This window comes from Cygnus atratus, chromosome 10, assembly GCF_013377495.2.
Source record: "Cygnus atratus isolate AKBS03 ecotype Queensland, Australia chromosome 10, CAtr_DNAZoo_HiC_assembly, whole genome shotgun sequence".
Classification (NCBI taxonomy): domain Eukaryota; kingdom Metazoa; phylum Chordata; class Aves; order Anseriformes; family Anatidae; genus Cygnus; species Cygnus atratus.
In genome coordinates this window covers 20366690-20381655 of record NC_066371.1, presented here as the reverse complement: position 1 = coordinate 20381655, position 14966 = coordinate 20366690, and the positions used below count along the sequence as shown (strand labels likewise).

Below are 14966 nucleotides of genomic sequence, written 5' to 3'. Positions count from 1 at the left end.
AGGAATAAATCAAGATATGCATAATGTACTACAGAAGTATATTCAGTAGCTGTGCTGTTGAAGTCCCGGTTTTCTTACTCAACACACCTCTCCCTATTGTGTGTACAAATGGACTGAAAGCACTGGGGGCTGGAATAAAATCTTCCCTGTAGAGCTGAAAATGAAATTTATCTGCTTAATTAGACTGTAATAGCTTTTACAGTCACTGTATTACAATCAAACGTTTTGGTGGCTTATTAGTAAATTCTTCACCAGAAAGAAAGATGCAATCACTTCTCCATTTAGAATGCAAAGAGAAGCTGAACACCTCTTTTGTTTTACTTTGTTGAATAGGTTTGCTCTTGCTAACAGGCAGCTTGTGTGCTGCAAAATGTAAATAAACAAGAAGGCCTGATGAATGTTCATTAGGGTGCAGCGTTCAGCTTTATTACAAGTTGTCAAGTGGTACTTCTTTCTCTTTTGTGGATACCATCTGGGTCCCGCACTTTACCAGTTGAAGGAGCTGTTTGAAAGAGTATTTCCCAAAATAATGTTTCTCAAAATTTATCATACGAAATACACTGCTGTGGTTACAGTTTTGTGGGATTCTCAATGTATTTACTTAGGAATTTAAAACAGAAAAGCTTGTATTAATGGGAACATCGTATGTAAAAAAAAAAAAAAAGTCAATTTTCAAGTGCATTACTTTTCTTAACCTGATAAATGAGGGTTAAAAAAATTGAAATTTTTTTTATATGGAACTGTGTGAAGCCTTACTTAAATGTGAGGAGGGGACATGAGGGTTTTAGTAGCAAATTAGAGATAACATAGTTAATCTTCCTCAAACATACCGTGAGAAGAAAGTGTGATTCCTTTCTTTGCTAGACAAAGAGCTTCTCCTAAGTGTTTTGAATGAGCTTGAAGTGAACATGTCCTGATTTGGGGTGGGAGTGAAGCAGTTTCCTTGTCTTGTAGACCAAGATAGGTTTCTGTGTTGCCTGTTAGCAATTTGTCATTCAAACTTCAAAGGGCAATAGAGCTCAGGTTTCTTAAAATTGGTTATGGGGGGAAAAACAGTGTATTTAAACAGATGAAAAAAATGCAGCATGGAATTTAAGCTTGAGGCTGGCTTAGCTCAACTTTTCAGCAAGGAAGGAGGGAGTAAAATGTCAGCAGGTTTCTGGTAGTTGTTTGGTGAACACCTGAAAGTCTGCTATTTCCAGAACACACCGCAAGTGGAAATGAAGGACGGGTACACAGGTGATTCATCAACTATCAGTTCAGGTAAAAATCCTTAAAGGATGGCTAGATGAAGTGGTTCAATAAAGAGAAAGGGGCCAGTTTGACCATCGCTTCACAGCCAAGAAAAGAATGCACTAAGAAAAGTTAATCCTAGACTGTGTTTAAGCTGTCTTTTCATCCAATTTTGCATTTTAAAATGCAAAGTTTATTTATTTTGTTGTGGTAGTCTTTTCCTTGAGTTTGATCTGCTAGAGTTTATTTATGTAAGCATACTTAAAAAGAAAAAAAAAAAAACTCCACTAAATATAGAAAATGTCAAAAAACATAGACAATGAAAGTACAAAATGTTTTTCACCTTTCTTTTCTGTTATTTTTCTGCTGTTTTTCTCTGTTTTTATATAGCCTGCAAGTTTCTCAACTCTTTAACTTGCATGTTAAGTACTACATGGACTTTTATGAGAAGATAGCATCAGCGTTTCTCTTTAGAAGTACCTCGTGTGTGATAGGGTACAGCCAAAGTCTTGTGGTGGATGGAGTTCCTTGCTGGTTTATTTGCTTAGGGTCAGGCAAGGAAACCAAACAGTTATTCACATGGAGTCGCACTTGACCCAAAAAAACCCTAACAGACTTAAACTGGCGCTGAAAAGTGACTTAGGATACATCTTCACGTCTGTGATTAAAGACACAGGATTATTGAGTTTGCTGTTACGTTTTTTTCTGTTTCTTTTCCAGAGCCTGAGAACAAGCAAGGATAATAAGAAAACAGACATTTCTCATTCCTCTAAAATAAAGATAAAACAGTAATTAAGAAATCCAGCAGAAGCCAAAGGCTTTTGCAAGTAAAGAACGAATGTGCCTAGATGTAATTAATGGTTATCCCAATGTCCCCATGTTTCATAAACAGTAAATAAAGAGAGACACAAACTCTGCAACACGTCAGCGGAGTGGGGGGACAAGTGGCAAATTTTAGAATGTACTGGATGTAATATTAGATTAAAATTACAGAGTGGTGATTATGATGAAGGAGCAGTAAATCCATGACTGTAAAAAAGAAACTAGACTGTAGCTGTTGTTCATTAATGGAGAGAAAGTGTTTCAAATGAATATGTATGTCAGTTCAGTATCATATAAGCTCTGGCAGATTGGTTTTCCAAATTCCCAAGTATTTGGGAAAGTATTCTTGTGTCTTTGGACATTTAAAGGCCTACAGAATATAAAGGAGCTTAAATTCTGTCAGAGAACAGTGCAGTCCTCACAGGACTTAGAGAATTATGGCTAAAGGGTCTTCACACTGGACTCTACACAGTAGAATTATTCAGCTTGTCTAAAAATATCCTGTAGGATAAATTCTCAGAGGAACCAGACACAGAAAATGTGACTTTGAAAATTTCCAGAATGGGATTCACAGACAGGAGTAACGGAGTGCGTCCTGTTCATGCTGCTACCTCTGCAGGTGATGAGTGACACCTGGAGAGAGAATGGCTGTGCCACCAGCACACCTGTGGAAGTATGGAGGCATCAGGCAGGACAGAGGCATTCAGCGATGTTCCAGACGTGTTATAAGATGACATGAGTAATGTCTTGCACATAGTTGTGGCTGATGCCCTGTGCCTGTCAGTGTTCAAGAGGCATTTGGATAGTGCTGTTAATAATATGCTTCGGTTTTTGGGTAGCCCTGAAGTGGTCAGGCAGTTGGATTTGATGATCTTTATATGAACTTTATATTCAGAATCTTTTTATAAACTTTATATTTAGAACTATTCTGAATTCTAAAAATGCAAAATAGTCACGTTTGTAACACCAGTGGGCCTGCTCTAGACTCCAAACGTGCCTAGCAATTAAAATGTCTAATGCGAGTAGTGCTGGATAGATGGACACCCACCCTTGGTGAAGGTGCTCCATGTGGATATCCCGTGCACCTGGTTTGCAGCGCTGAGTCCCCACTCCTGTCCCAGATACTCCTCAAAGCACCACTGACTCCTGTGTGCCTTGGTGCTTTGGAAGTCTGCTGATGCCTGCTGTTCAGGAGAGTAAAGCGCAGGAGATCTTCCTGTGATACAATAGCAGTGCTGTAGGAATATTTGGAGTGAAGACAATGCCAGCTTCTGTCATGTAGCTTGTCTGACATTTTGTTTTTAATCAAATTGTAAAGTGGGTTACTTTAAAATGCCTTGGATGAAAACCATCACAGCATCAGTTACTTGCAATCTGTAATTTTTTTAGGTAGCCGTGTAGTCTTTTTTAGAAAACCGTGTTTTGGTTTCATTTGGCAGTTAATAGGCAGTGTCAGCACTCTTAGCATGTAGAAAACAAAGCATGTACACAGCTTCAGTGGTTGAGAGGAGTGGCGAGTTCAGGATTAAATCTTCTACCCCTTACTTGCTACCCTCCTTCAGTGAAGAGCTGGGAAAAACACCCTGCCTGTGTGATATTTCAAACAGTACTTCTAATCTAGCAGCATAGGATTGTAAGTTTTATCCTTTAAAACACATTAAAAAAAAAATAGTAGTCATCTTTTGAATTCCAGGAGAGAGAATTTGCTGCAAAAGCTTGGTCTGTTCTTGAGAGTTTTTAGCAGTGGAAGTGCAGAACAGCTGCGGTGTCCAGCTCTGCTGGGCTGATCGCTCACTCTGTGCAGGAGATGGTTCTTCCCACATGCTTCAAACTACAAAAGAGTTTTATGGTTTGATTACTTACTTTAATAGCTCTTACTAATGGACATTGATTACTCATGGCTGATTTTAAACATCCTAGAAAACTAAAGCTGGTTATAAACTATTCTCTGTTCTTAGTGCAGATGGCAAAGATTTATATAGATAAAGGCCATAGCATTTATTTGGTTCAAACATACAGCTCAGGTGAGTTTTTAATGCAGGGTACTGAGGAAGAAATTGCAAATGAACAGCTGGCTAAAGTTTCGGTAGATCTACTTGTACTTGCTTAGCTGTGATCCTGAACTGTCTAACTCTGAGGTGTGCTTTCTTCTGCCTTCTTCAGGATTCGTCCTTTATTTTACTGGTGTCTGGGTCTGCACAGTGCCCAGCTGTGCAAACTAAGGCAGGAGATGGGCAGAGTATGCTTCCAAAAAAGTCTTTTAGGTGCTGACCTGGCAGAGGGCTATGGTCCTGCAGTTGGATCTGTAGGAATTTTGGTGCAGCTGAATTTGGACCAGCGTGTGTGGCAAACTTACCTGCCTGGAACATGCTTTTGAAAAAATAATAAAAATTAGCAAAGCATGCTAGGGTTAAGCTTTCTAATAATTCTACTTTGATGGCTTTTTTTTTTTTTTTTAGAAACAAATATATTTGTTTTTATGGATATGCAAAACTATTGAGCTCAGGCAGACTGGGTGGGATAACAGCGAGGCTTGGTAGAAGGCATGGCTGTTTACTGCTGTCAGTGCGCAATGGCAGCCCTCCATTTTCTGTCTCTGTGGCTCATGGCTCATGCCATATCTATTTAAACCTCGGTCTTACCACTTACAAATCCAAATGGTAAATAGCCGGGCAGTAAATCTTTTCCTTCTCTTGTGTTCCTCCTTTGGCAACATAAAATGGTTGCTCACTTTGTAGAGGACCTGGTTTTCCAGGTGGGGCAGAGGGGAAGGGAAGAAGGTGTTAAAATTCCGTCTTTAATATTACAATTTTTAATATAAAGATTTGGTTTGAAAGCAGGTGGCTACTACCCCTTACAGTTAACTCACTCATTGTTCATTTACATGTCATTTTAATTGCTTCTCTTCTTAATACATTTCCCAGATTTTAATGAAAACGAAAAATAGTGAGTTTAAATCCTCCGTGTTCTAATTTCTTACGTAGGTTGACAGTTTAATCTCTTGAGGTAGAAGTTAAAGCAGTCGATGCTTCTGTCAAGAAGCCTCCTTCAGTCGTGGCTCTGTCTTGTGTTCTTGCTTTCCTGGAAATTGTCTTACAGTTCTCATACTAATTGCAGAGGAGAGGAAAGTAGTATAATTATATCTAGGCATGATTGGTTCCATCACTTACTTGCAGAAGAAATCTTGATTCAGTAGTGAATTTAGGTATCAAAGGTACCAAATTTAGTACGTCCTAAAGTTTAAATAAAATAATCTGTATAAATAAGGCACAACTGGCACTTGTCAGAAGGAGTGGTATGCAGCTTTTGAAAATGAGACAACTCAAATTTTCAATGATAATTTGGCTTCAGATAGTTTTAGGGGATTTAGTTTTTATTTCTCATCATAATATCTAACATCCAGAATATTTATTTCCTCTGTGTAGATGTTTGTTTTAGTTGGCGTTGTTTTTAAAAATCTAGTTGATGTTTCCTTAAGCTCTTTGTCTGTTGCTGTTAATTACCTGTACTAAGGAAATTGGCAACATCAAAGCATTCTGTTCAATATCCACTTAAAAATGTGAATGTGTAAATGCACGACAGGCATGTGCTAATTTCATATTCTTTTTTAAAGCGTGAAAGCTCAATTATTTTTTTCAAAGGTGTTTTTAAAACAAAGACACTTTGTGTTCTGACCTAATTATTTTACATTGAGTATGCAGCTGGGAAGTAGCTCAGTGCATGAGCAGATGAGATCACGAAAGGAAGGATATTGTACTGTTATATCTGCAGAGCAACAAAAATGTTGCTACACATACCATGTAGCACATTGTGCTGCTGTGGCTTCTGCTGCTAGCTTTGCATTAAGCTAAAGCAGTGTTAAAGCCACGTCGTGTTATGGTGCTTAGGGAGGCCAACTTTTGGGTTGAGAAAATTAAACTGGGAGTCAGTGAACAACAGGAGGGAGGAAAGTAGGGCACATCCCACTTCACCTGGGCACACAGTGTCTGCATCCACTTTAGCAAATGTTTCAATCTTCACCAGTTTTGTTAAGGGAACCGTTGCTGTGTTTTGCGTTGTGTGTGGTCCCTCTGACTGTGGGCAGCCACACCTGCACCAGGGTAACATTTGGTGTTGAGGCTGTTTCGTTTAATTTGACTTAAAAGATCAGGAAAACAGGTTCAGGGTGCATGACAGCCTGCAGTCATGGTAGTTAGCATTCCTGCCTCTCCCAAATCCCCTCACATGTACAAAAGAGATTCAGGTACAGTAACAATTGCAGCTGCATGCATGCTACTGATAACACTTCATTTTTGCTGGATAGGAAGGAAAAACTCCCTTCACAGAGTTGTATGGAAAAAGTGAATTCAGGTATTCAAAATACTGAATGCTTTATTTTCTAGCGACAGTCTATTGATGTTATAAACCTTTGTTCTACAGAAAGCTTGATGAGGTAACGACTGCTACAGTCATTTGAATTTGGAGTAAAATTTGTGGTTTTATTTATAGCTGAGCTCACGTGCAGACTACTTTACTGCCTTCTAGGCTCTGACGAGTGTTTGTCCCTGCTATCCGGTTTGGCACAACTGACTGATCAGGAGACGTTCGGGTAGTACCAGAAAGGGTTAGAGAAGAGGATTAAGGGACATTCACAAGACCACGTGGGAAGTCCCTACTCTGCTTTACTGCAACTGTTTTATTTTCCACCATATTTTTTTTTTCTAAATGCAGCATTGGGGGTGAAGAAATGTGCCACTCATGCCTTGCTGGCTTTGATAGCACTTCTCTGGTGGAAGTCAAAGGAGCAGACACCACCTTCCATAGGAGAGGAGAAAGGATTGTTATGCCTGCAAAAATTATTTTCCTCTTCTCAGACCTCCTAGGGCTGTGCCAATCTGCCTTCCTTTCTGCTTCCACTCACTGAGGTGTACGGATTGGTTTTGCCTCATAGTCCGTCTAACTATGCAGAGAAAATAGCAAGTGATAGGATTCAGGGGTGGTGGTGTGAATTTGTATTGCAAGATAAAAGTTCTGTTCTTTTCCTTTCCCTTGTTCTCTTCCCAAGCAAATAGAGTTGGGGATATAGGCCTAATTCTGCTTTGAAGTCAGGGAGAACAGAATAGGGGACGTGACTGTATAAGCGCAGATGGTGAACCTGCATGCCAATGTGGTTTTCTTCAGTGTGTTTTTTTTTTCTGGTCATCTTTATATTACTTAACGATGGTAAATGTCACTTAAACTCAGGGGCCTTTCCGTTATTTCATTAGAAGGAACTTCTCTGCAGATATTTTGGCTTTTATGAAGAAGTTGTGTTTTACGGATGTGGCCATTGTAAATTCCAGCTGGTACTTATGGGTAGAAAGATGAATATTCATATTTGTAACCGGTCTCCTATGTGCGATAAATATGCATCTGTGTGTAAAGACATGCATTCTTTAAATTGTTCACGATGCACTGTGCAAGTTAAGTAGCTTCCAAGCTCAATGAAAATGACTGTAGATGAAACAACTTGCAGGCGTACATTTGGCTTCCCTGCAGGGTTTCTAGTAACACCCAGTTCCTTTGTTTAATTATGTCAAAACTGATTTTGATGTTGAAAACTACTATGAAAGCCACTTCCTGTAGAGAAAGCGGTAATAAAGCACTATTTTTTTCATCAGGAATCGGAGTAGATTCAAGTACAATTATAACAATGCTGTTCAGTCTCCGCTGGAAATTTGTTATTGGACTCCCTGTGTAATGTAACAACCTATGAAATTCAGGTGCTCTTCACTTGGTGTGAATCGCCATCTCAGTAATGGCCATTTTACAGCACTCCGACCCGACTGTTCCCCTCTGACTCTTTGCAGCCTCAAGCTTAGAGCTGCTGCAGGCTCTGCATGATTTGAGACAGAAGTAATTTGACTTCATTGCCTATTCTCTGCATCAGGAAGGTTAGCTGTAGGACATCTTACTCATCTTTAGACAGGAGTAGTTTATACCAGGCTCCATACTTTCATTATCCAGGGATGCTATTAATTGTAAGTGTTGAGCGTGTGAGTAAGTGAGTCCCCACAGAGTAATTGCAACTTTGTACAGGTTGGCTGAAGTTCCTGTATATCCTCAATGTTATTCATACATAGTGAATAACAGAGTGTATGCAAACAACTGCAGAATTTTCAGACTTTACTAATACCTGCTGGACACAAGGGATTCATGTTTTATAGATGGAAACAGGATTGCTAAAAATTGATATATTTCATTGCAGATGTGACGAATATGTCACACAGCTGGATGAAATGCAGCGTCAGCTTGCAGCAGCTGAAGATGAGAAGAAGACTCTGAACTCCTTGCTTCGGATGGCTATCCAGCAGAAACTGGCACTGACCCAGCGTCTGGAGCACTTGGAGCTAGACCACGAGCAGTCCAAAAGGGTGCGCACAAAATCTGCTTCCAAAGCCAAGAGCAGTAACCCTAGTGTAAGTCACATTCGGTCCTGCGGAGACAGGTCTGAAGGATCTGTCCTTAATAACCAGGTGTTTTGTAGTGAAAAATATAAAATCTATTGTGACTAGAAGAGGTGTGTAGAAAAATCATATTATGCATCTTATTTTATGCTGTAACTGTCAGCGTAAATCCCCACTATTTAATGTCGCAGTGAGTTGGCTTGTACTAGTAAGTTGTTAAACCAGGTAATACAAATTGTATTATGGTGGTCTTAACTGTAATTCATAAGTACGGGGATGGTATTAACAAGTTAATAGTGGAAAGGAATTAGCTTTTTCCACAATTAACATGTATGAGTTTTGCTGTTTATGGTAAGTGTTAAGAGTACACCTGATATACTCTGGTTACTAATTGTAGTTTGTGTAGCACAAATGTGATCCTTTCTCCAGGGTTGCAGCAGACTTCAATAAATGCTTTCACAGACAGAAGCAAACAGAAAACTTCCCTTGCTAGTGTGGCTTAAGTAGTGGTAAAAAGCAAGTGTAAAGATTAGAAGTATGTCTTGAAAATTCAGAACATTTTGAAACTGGAACCAAAATTAATTTGCCTGTTATGGCAGATATGAAGAACTTGCTGTCATATCACCACTTACCAACATACTAAAGCTTTTACAGGCCATAAAAGGTGGAAAAAATAGGTTAGGTTATGTTATTTACACTCTGCTTCCCTCGCTTCAGAGGGTTAACCAGAAGAAACAGTCACATTTATATTAAAAATATGCAGTATTTACCCCTATCTGGTATAAAACTTAAAATTTTGAGAATTGGGAGCCTACCTGATAGACAGTTCTACTTGAAGAAGTTATGCTGTGGAAAAACATAATGTCTTGAAAGGATCTTTGTGGTGTCCTGTTGCTCCTCGCAGCATAACACTTTGGAAAGAATCTGTTTTATATATTACTGTAGCCACACAACTTATCTGTGTAGAATTAACGTGACTATGGTCTCGTATTGTCAGTCACAAAACAAATTTTCTCAGCTTTCAGTATTAATCTAAACAGGATAGTATTTCAGAGCTCTGATCATTTTTTTAAATACATAGAAGATACTGCATTCATTATGCAAGAACATGTTTCACAGGGCTCTACATTATAGGCACAGGAAATTGAGCAGATCATCCACTAATTAATATTTATGAAGTAGCTTAGCATGCATAATATTCTTTAAGACAAACAAACCTTTGTCTGCTATTGAACTTTTAAGAGGCCTTTTAGCCACTCAATTTCAATATGTTTGAAAATATAAAAGTGTACTTCGTAATTGGTGCCTACATAAGAGAAAAAAGATTGAAAAAGTTGTTTCTAAAATTGTGGAAAATTTGTGGAGCACAACAAGGCACACTTTTTTTTCATATAAAACAGTTTTAAAGTGCCTAGCCTCAAACTTTATTTTAATGTAAAGCCCTGTTCATTTTGTACTCTTTCAGATAATTTTGTATGCCTATAGTATTACATAAAAGCAATGCGAGACTGCACAGTTGTCTGCTTGATAGTGATGTTTTATAAAGCCATTCTAATATTCCTGGTGTGGTACTGCCTCATCTCACTACCATTTCTTATAGATGATCAGCAGCTTGCTTCCTGTGCATTGCCGCTCTGCCTATAAGTAGTCAGGAGATATCACAATACTAATATAAGGTAATAAGGAGCACAGCTTGTTTTCCCAGCGAGGGGAAACCACTTGGGATTTTAGCTTCCCAGATATTGGAAGTGGGGGAAGAAAAAAATACTTAGGAACTCCTACAATGAGACTTCAAATGGAATTGTGGAAACCTTGCTACAAAGCTGAGAAATGTGAGGATGCCTCAGTCAAATGCCAGAATTGCATTTGACGATATTGAGAGGGGGGAAAAAAACCAAATGATTTAAGTCTAGTATGTTGCGCAAACAGCACTGCTTGAAGTTTAAATAAATAGTAATTCTGGCCTTAGAAAATAGGCTCTGTGTGTCTGTTATTACTTTTTAAGAAAACATTGAATTCTCCTGAATTTGAGCTTTAATATTGCTAAGTAGCAGGTTTGATATTTTTAGAAGCAAGACATCCTTTAACAATTTTCAATCCTGCTTTCTCTTTTTTGCTGCACAATCTTCCAAAAGGCCTTTATTCTTCTCATTCCTGCATTAAGTGTAATTTAAAAATACTTTGTAAGAGCAGGCATTTGAGTGCTAACTTTCCTTGCTCCAGTAGAAACAGTTACAATTTTGCTTCCACTATGATAGGGAGCTTTAATGCATTTTTACCGCATCTGTGTCTCTGGCAGTATTTTCACTAAATACTAATGGAAAAAAAGTAAATTTGAGAAACTAATTGAATGCATTGTTAGGCTTTTTCAAATTAACTGGAACTTTATAGAAAGATTTCAGTGTTATCAAGGCAGTGACTATTACTATTGGTCTTGGCTCACACTTTTCAGTTCCAAGAATGAACAATTTTGCTATTAGCACAGTAGTCTTAGTAATCATTTCTACCTTCAATCATTTCTGTGGATCTATAAATTAAAAACGAAAGACAACCCTTACTGCTGCTTGAGCTTGTTAAGGTTATGGTTAAACTTTTAGCACCTGTTATGAAAAAGAAATGAGCCATGGTGGTAAGGTGACTTGATCCTGCTGTTTGTATTTTTAGATGATGATTATATTTAAGATGGAGGCTTGTAATTATTGATTAACAATTTCTTAAAACATTTGCTGTAACTCTTTCATATCACTTTCAATGGGTTGGGCTAAAGCATGGAAAATTTCTTAAGCCGTCACCTACCTCTGCAAGCAGGCTGTTCTGAATGATACTGCTCTTTGCATTGGCCTGCATGATACACTGACCTGCATGTTTCTGGACAACCTAAAGCTTCACTGAAAATGTTTCTTGCACATTCATTGCTGTTAACTTGTGCTTGAACAGCATAGCTTTATTCAGTACTTGTAAGAAACTTTCTTTCTGCAAAGCTATTGCTTCCAGGCTAAACTCATAAAACGTTGTTTCATCAGCTTGGAAAGCATCTTTGAGCTAAATTTGCTGCTTCAACCCTAGTAAGCTAACAGATACCCTCAGCCAACTAACCCGCTATGGAGCTTTTGCAGCACATTGTATTAAGTTGTCAGTTCTTTGAGAAATAAACACTGATTTTTTTTCTAATGCTTTGTTTTTCTTCCATTTTTCAGCTGTAGAATAGTCCATGGAGAAGGCCTTTCCAACAGTGCAACAGCATTTCTTAGCCTCTTCCATTATGGTTAAAAGTGGTAGCCCGTTGCACAAAGAATGCAAACCACTGACCTGATCCTAACTTTTGAGAACACCCTTTCCTATATACTACCTGAAACTTTCCTTTTATATCTCGAGCTATAAAACAAACAAGCTTTACCTATAAGTGCTGCTGCAGTAAGAAAACTTACAAGTGCTGAAGAAACCTACTTCAAATGTAACGATCACCATATTAGTTTATGATCTACTAGAAATGTTCTGATGGGTGGAATTTCTTATTTCATTGCAGATGCTCATTTTTTATCTGATTCTTAAACCTGTGCACTTTTGATATTTTGATATTTTTCTTTAGCTTCTTTAATTCCTTATGTAGAAGAGTTTATATAAATGCAGTGGTTTGTGCTTATAGTTTCTCTCCAACTTCAGCTTGTGACTGTTGATTTCTACATCAGCATGTGGCAGAGATTTTTTTTTTTGGCTCTAGATGTGTTTAGAAAAGAGTTTCAAAAAAAAAAACAGGAGCTCTGCTAAACTATGTGTGTGCTGTGCTTCAGCAGCTTTTTTATTACGAAATGTTAAGCTTTATATGTTTAAATTACTGATTTTTTTTTTTGACTGCCATGTTCATTAAGAAATCCAGGGTATTCAAATTCTGGGGTTTTTTTCATATTGTATTATTATTCTTAGGAATAGTTCAATGTAACAAGAAGAAAACTTGACTTTGCTCTGGTTAAAACAGTAATAGGCACTTGAAAAATATTAAATAAGTAGTATTACCTATAAATTCCAGAATTCCTGGGTTTTAGGAAGTTGAAGTATTATTGATTAACAGAATTTTATACAACTGTACCAGTTAAATTCCAAATTGGAATTGTTTTGTTACTTTTTCATTTTTATTGTGCCAAATTATGGTACATTTAGAAAGAAAAATTCTAAAGTTGTCAATGATAGGGTGTTACATATCAGCACCTTTCTGTCATTAATTATTGCCAGTAGTGCCTTTAATCATTTTAAGGGAGAATCTTAGAATAGGTAGGTCTACACACAAAGAAATGGAATGGCTGTTTTGGAATTTAGTCAAGATGTGGAGCAATAAGTGCAAAGTGTACTCCCCCTTCGCACATTTTTAATGGGTAGTCTTACTATAATAGAGATTATATATTCAAGGAATTGTAAAAAATTCTGTTAGTCAATGATATTTCATCATGCAAATCCTTGCAAATTCAGGGGAATAGAGGGGGGAAAAATAAACAAACCTGAATACACTTTGGGAACCAAATGGACTCATGTTGAACAGATGAGCAAGATGTATTAACACATTTGTGGTAACAGTACAGAGAGTGTATTGGGAATATTGATGTTATGTTAGCTTTGTATGGTGGTGGATGCAGTTAACCATAGTATTGTTTGCAAATGTGAACAACAGAACATTAATATCTTCTCTTGCATGTTATATCTAATCATTGTAATTTCAGGAAACAGAAACAGAAGTGCATCAACAAGCTGTACCTACCTCTCTGGTGCTGTTTGTTGAGGCTCACGTGAATGATTAAATTGGTACTTGCTGGGGGGGAGCCTTCCCACTCCTCAAAAAAAGTACAAATTGAAATAATATTGACGGTGGGAAAAGATTTCTGTTTGCTGGAAGAAAATACAAACATTATTATTCCTAGATGTGGGGACTTAATATTTCCATCTTCTGTTACAGTATTGATTCATAAGAAATATTGTTGCATTTAAAATTACTACATTTGTATGTGGGTATTTATTTGAAATGATGTCGAAGTACTGTATTATGTTCTATGTGCATTACCTTTTAGTGGTGGATTGGTCTCCATTTAATGTCCTATGCATGTATTCTTGCCAAGTAACCTTTACACAGATATGGAAAAAAAAATGTTAAAGAGAAAAATGTGGAAACTGATTCTTAAAAGTATAACTGTGTGTTAATTAGGTAACATTAGGAGACATAGAGGACAAAATGTTACTTCCAAATTAATACAAAAAGTGTTTAATGTAGGAAAGCAATCTGCCTGCGTAAAGGTAGTCACATTGGCAGTATCAATAAAAGAGAAAAGGAATCATGTTTTCTGCTTGTGTTTTTTTTGTTTCATTTTGGTTTTGTTTCAGAAAGCACCATATTAATTGGTCAGTCTTCCTAATCTGTTTTCAGTGTGGGGATAAATAAATACTTTTACCTGAGAGAAACTGGAAACTTAAAACTGTTTGCTGCAGAACTAGAAAATTAATTCTTTATGCTCATATTTGCGTAGCATCATCCTCTGTGCTTCTTTGTGAGTCTTTCCTGGATTGGTTCTGGCCTGGATCAGACCAGTTTAATCTGTTTCACTGAATGGCCATGCAAACACTTGTACGAGTACAGGAAGGGGTCACACATTATTTGTCACCAGTGTGGTGATGGTAAGACTAATGCTTTTGGTAGTAGTGGTGACACACGTTCCTGAAATTACATATTAATTGCTCATATGTTCTTCAAAACATGGTAAGAAAATGTTTAGCCACTAGAATTAACAAACAAACCCCCCTTTGTTTTAAGTCTGAGGGGTGAGGCTAAAGTTTGCCATATCTATGGAAGGATATTCCTGGATCAATTAATTGATACTGACCTGCAGGCATATTAAATATGATTTTATGGTACTGTGTAAATCTCACTTTCCCCAGGTAGGATTCTTAGAACCATTCTGCTGATCATTAATATGCCTGGTAGCAGTTGGTTTTATTACACCAGCTAATCCAAGTCATTTATAATTTGTGAGTGGCATAACAATTTCTACTCAAACCTTGAAAAAGCTTGTTGAATTGTGTGCATTTAACTAGCAGAGCATGTTTGCTAGGACACTTGGCCTTATCATGTAGCTTTACATTAGCTATAATGGGAGCTTTATCTGCAGTTCGATATAAGGGAGGAACATCAGTACACATGCATGCAAGCAACAGAAGAACAAGAAGAGACCTGTTTAGAATTGTTAAATACTAAAGCAGTGTGATTCAAAATGCTTTAGTAGGAAAATAGGGAAAGGGAAGGAGAATATTTAACTTAAAAGCTCACGTAGCAAACGACTGTATGTTAAAAAGATCAATTTCTTTGTTTTCTGTGAGAAGAAATACAGTGCCTGCAGGGGAATGTCAATTACGCTGAGTTGGGAGGGTGAGACACTAGCTGCATTCCAGGCTGCAGATGTTGCTGTATTTAGTATTAGGGAAAGGAATCTACCAGCTAATGTAACA

At 37.6% G+C, this 14966-nt stretch overlaps 1 protein-coding gene across 5 annotated transcripts in view; it reads left to right on the top strand.

Moving 5' to 3' along the window:
* Positions 1 to 13803, top strand: part of BICD2 (BICD cargo adaptor 2) — an 89195-nt gene extending 75392 nt beyond the window's left edge. The window contains exons 7-9 of one of the 5 annotated variants that reach the window (XM_035558465.2): positions 8282 to 8447; positions 10081 to 10156; positions 11678 to 13803. In XM_035558465.2, coding sequence (XP_035414358.2) covers positions 8282 to 8447; positions 10081 to 10128 — 214 coding nt within the window. In that variant the 3' untranslated portion in view covers positions 10129 to 10156; positions 11678 to 13803. Of the gene's footprint in view, positions 1 to 8281; positions 10054 to 10080; positions 10157 to 11677 lie in introns of those variants that run through there. The other 4 variants (XM_035558463.2, XM_035558466.2, XM_035558464.2 and 1 more) reach the window with 4 other exon arrangements.
* The last annotated feature ends 1163 nt before the right edge of the window (positions 13804 to 14966 follow it).